Raw genomic sequence first — 3,472 nt, forward strand, 5'->3', positions numbered from 1 at the left:
CAGGAATCAAATGAATTTATGAGAAACATCAATAAGTGACATTCCACTGGAAAAGCCACAGTAAAATGAATTCTACAGGAACTAACCTCAAAAGAATTCACCCCCAACCCCTGCCAAATATCCTTCTCAAAATGATCCCACACAGGTCTGGAGCTTTAAAAAAACCAAACTACTGAAGAACTCAAGAAGACCACTGACAAAAGGATGAAGTGCTTTGTTCATAGTTTGTTAGATCTGGTAAGTAAAACTCTTAAAGTGCTCCTAGTAAGATACAGTTATACTGACACTATTTGCTCAACAAGGCTCATTGTCTTCTTGAAAGTACTGAGCTGTTTAATCACAAGAGATAGCCAGAGAAGTTGCATAATATCTTACTCTGAGGTCTTAAAAAGGTAAAGACTGAGTATGAATGAGATCCCTTTCAATCAGGAATGGCCACCTGACATGTCTTAGATAAAATACAGTCTCAGAAGCAGTTTCACCTGGCCCTTGATGATCCCTACCATGTTTAGATCAAGGTGCAGTACAACCTTTGACCTACTTCAATTATAAAGAAAGGAACCATCTTTTCATGTTGAGAGATTACTTACACACTTCATATATCTCTGAATTTCTTATGCAGTGACCCAACTTTTCCACAATATATGTGCTCCATGACTGCAGTGCCCCTATTGCTAGATGGCACCAACTTTACTCAGAATTCAATATACCTACTTCCAGTCAGATGCAATGAATATGAAAACAACTCTAGCAATTTAGCAGATGTAACCTGAACAGTTAGTGCACAGCTGTTTAAGTAAAACCAGACATGGGTGCATTTGCAGAACATAAAATTCAAAATATTCCATAAGAAAAAAATAACCTCAGGATAAGAACAAGCTGCAGAAGATGCAATTAAGAACTCTTATCCCTCTATCTTCCATCAAAATATGGTCTCTGGAAGATTTAGACATGAGATATATTAATAAATTTATGCTACTTACCTGTGATAGGAATTAATTTCCAGTTCATTGCTGTCTCCCCAGTGTTATTTGAATTGGAATGTTGCCTGTGATACTTCTGTTCAAGGGGGGTGCTGGGACATGGGCTGCTGCAGCCATCAAAACTACTTACACTTCCAGTACTTGTTTCCTAAATAAACACACAGTAGTCAGTTTATAACTATTCTTCAGTCACAATTCAAAACTATTATTCTTTTGCCATTGTGATGTAAAATAGTTAAGAATCTCTAAAAATATTTTTGACTTTGTATCAAACAACACCATAAGCAGTGTTTGAAATTCAAGCCTTATATGGCTTTATGTACAGAATATACACCTAAAAGCCTTGCTGTTACAAAATCCTCAATATACCTTTAGGGGCAGGCAGAAGGTCACTCTCCAAGCAATTAAAAATAGTTCTCCTCCCCACCTCCAGTGCTGCTTTAATAACCTTCTTAACTTTAAATGTACTTCAGCAGCTTCTCTCATGGTGTTTTGTGAAAGTGAGGAGGCAGCACATGCATGCATACACCTTTTGTCTGGATGGAAGAACAACAAAATTTGTTCCCTTTCCCATTTACCTCTCTCCTCTTCCGGTACATGTGTACACATGTACCATGGGCTCTGGAGCATGCTAGAGACTTTGCCTGATCAAAGCTGCTATTTGCCTCTTGCAGATAAAAACAGAGGTAACTACATTTTCTCCCCTGTAGGGCAAGTTACAACTTGGGGCGGTGGTGATAGACTGCTTTGGGAAAAGAGTAAAAGAAAACACTTCAGACCAACTTCAGTAAGTGACCCTAAGCTGTCATTTTGTGACTGATGGCTTCTAAGACTCTCAGGAAAAAAATATTAAGCAGGTCCCAGAAACATAAAGTCTGCCCTTCACTGCTTTAAAGAAATCATTCAAATAGTCCATTTAAACAGAATAAAACTGATGAACAATAAAAATCCAAAATTTCAAGCATCACACATCCTTTGTTCGTTGATGTTAAATGTTTGTATGAATACGAAAAACGTAGCAATGACAGTGTCAGATAAACCATCCTAGGGATTGAATTCCAAAATCGGAGTGTTACCACAAAAGAGGCCCTTTTTTCAGTAATTACCAGCTGAATCCCTGAAAGTTGGGTATCCAAAGGACAGATCTGTGCAGATCCAGATATCTGCGTGAAGTAATGCAAAACAAACCACTCTACCACTGCAATCTCTAGAAAGTGTGCTGATGATTAAGACCCTAGTGGGGTTTGCTTTGAGTATACATGTTAACGCTTGCACTGCAAGTCACTTAGGAAGTATTTTAATTTACCCACACAAAGTTAGGTTTATGATGACTAATAATCATCTTCAAGCAGCCAGGCAAGGAAGTAGTTCTTAAATTAGTGAACTACTAACTTCTTTGTACATTTAGCAGGTTGCAGAATGTAGAACACTAGTCTTAACATAAGCATTCCTTCTTTTTAGTTGGAAGGATGGCCTCTTTTGTAGAGTCTTGACAAAAGGGCAAACTTGTTTCTTTGTTTCTTCTGGTAAAGGAATCCACCCCTTTAAAAACTTGTGTGGCTTAACCTCATGATACCACCTAAGGAAGAAAACTTTCAGCTAACCACTAAAAAAAATGTACAAAAGAGACAGGTCATTCAAAGTGACACCAAGCCACCTGAATGAAACACAGATCCTTCCCAAACAAACATCATATTCAGCAGACAAACCAAAGGCAGGTGTGGAAACATTCTCTTTACTTGGAAGAACAGTAAGAACACTCACAGCTATCCCTGTGCTCTCCTTCACTAAACCAGGATGCTGAATAGCAGTTCTCCTGATCCTGGTTGGAAAAAAGGCTACTACAGATTCCATCCAAGGAATTTAGCCAGAATGTCGCTTATATGGAAGCAAAGACATCCACCACACAATGTACAATGAAACTAGAGACTGAATCCCGGGTGTTCAAGTTATTCTATCTAAAATAAAACTGATATTGAGGACTCCAGAAAAACCTGGAGTGTAATGACAACTTCTGCTGCTACCTTAAAAACTCAGTGAGCCATGTGTAACAGTAGGGGTGTGCAACTGGCGATATCTCAGCCAAAAGAAATCCGAAAAAATACTTTACTGGTATTTTTCAAATATTCTTTCAGACGGATATTAATTTGGCTAGTTTTTCAGCAAATCCCAAAAATATTTGAATTTTCAGGACTGCCCGATGGCGTTTAAAGGGACTGCAGCCCTTTTAAACACCTCCTGGGTGAACTCACCCTTGGAGAATGTGTTTAAAGGGACTGCAAGCCCTTTAAATGCCTTCGGAGTTCACCCACAGAGTCGCAGCTTGGCAAAGGCATTTAAAGAGATCGTAATCCCTTTAAACACTTTTCCCCCTCCATTGAAATCAATGGAGAATGGAGAAACCCTCTTTGGGGCCCATAGAATTGGACCCCCTGGACCAATCTTTTTGAAACTGGGGGGGGGGGGGGGGTTGGAGGGAAAAACCAGCA

At 39.1% G+C, this 3,472-nt stretch overlaps 1 protein-coding gene across 5 annotated transcripts in view; it reads right to left on the bottom strand.

Annotated features, from left to right (window-relative positions):
• Window positions 1-3,472, bottom strand: part of FAM208A (family with sequence similarity 208 member A) — a 93,005-nt gene that overhangs the window by 42,085 nt on the left and 47,448 nt on the right. For all 5 annotated transcript variants that reach the window (XR_001482476.1, XM_015410047.1, XM_015410046.1 and 2 more), the window contains exon 16: window positions 984-1,131. Coding sequence is in view for 4 of the 5 variants with exons in the window: in XM_015410047.1 (XP_015265533.1) it covers window positions 984-1,131 (148 nt within the window). In the remaining variant the exon portion in view is untranslated. The remainder of the gene's footprint in view (window positions 1-983; window positions 1,132-3,472) is intronic.

Source organism: Gekko japonicus, unplaced genomic scaffold (assembly GCF_001447785.1).
Source record: "Gekko japonicus isolate JY-2015 unplaced genomic scaffold, Gekko_japonicus_V1.1 scaffold259, whole genome shotgun sequence".
NCBI lineage: Eukaryota > Metazoa > Chordata > Lepidosauria > Squamata > Gekkonidae > Gekko > Gekko japonicus.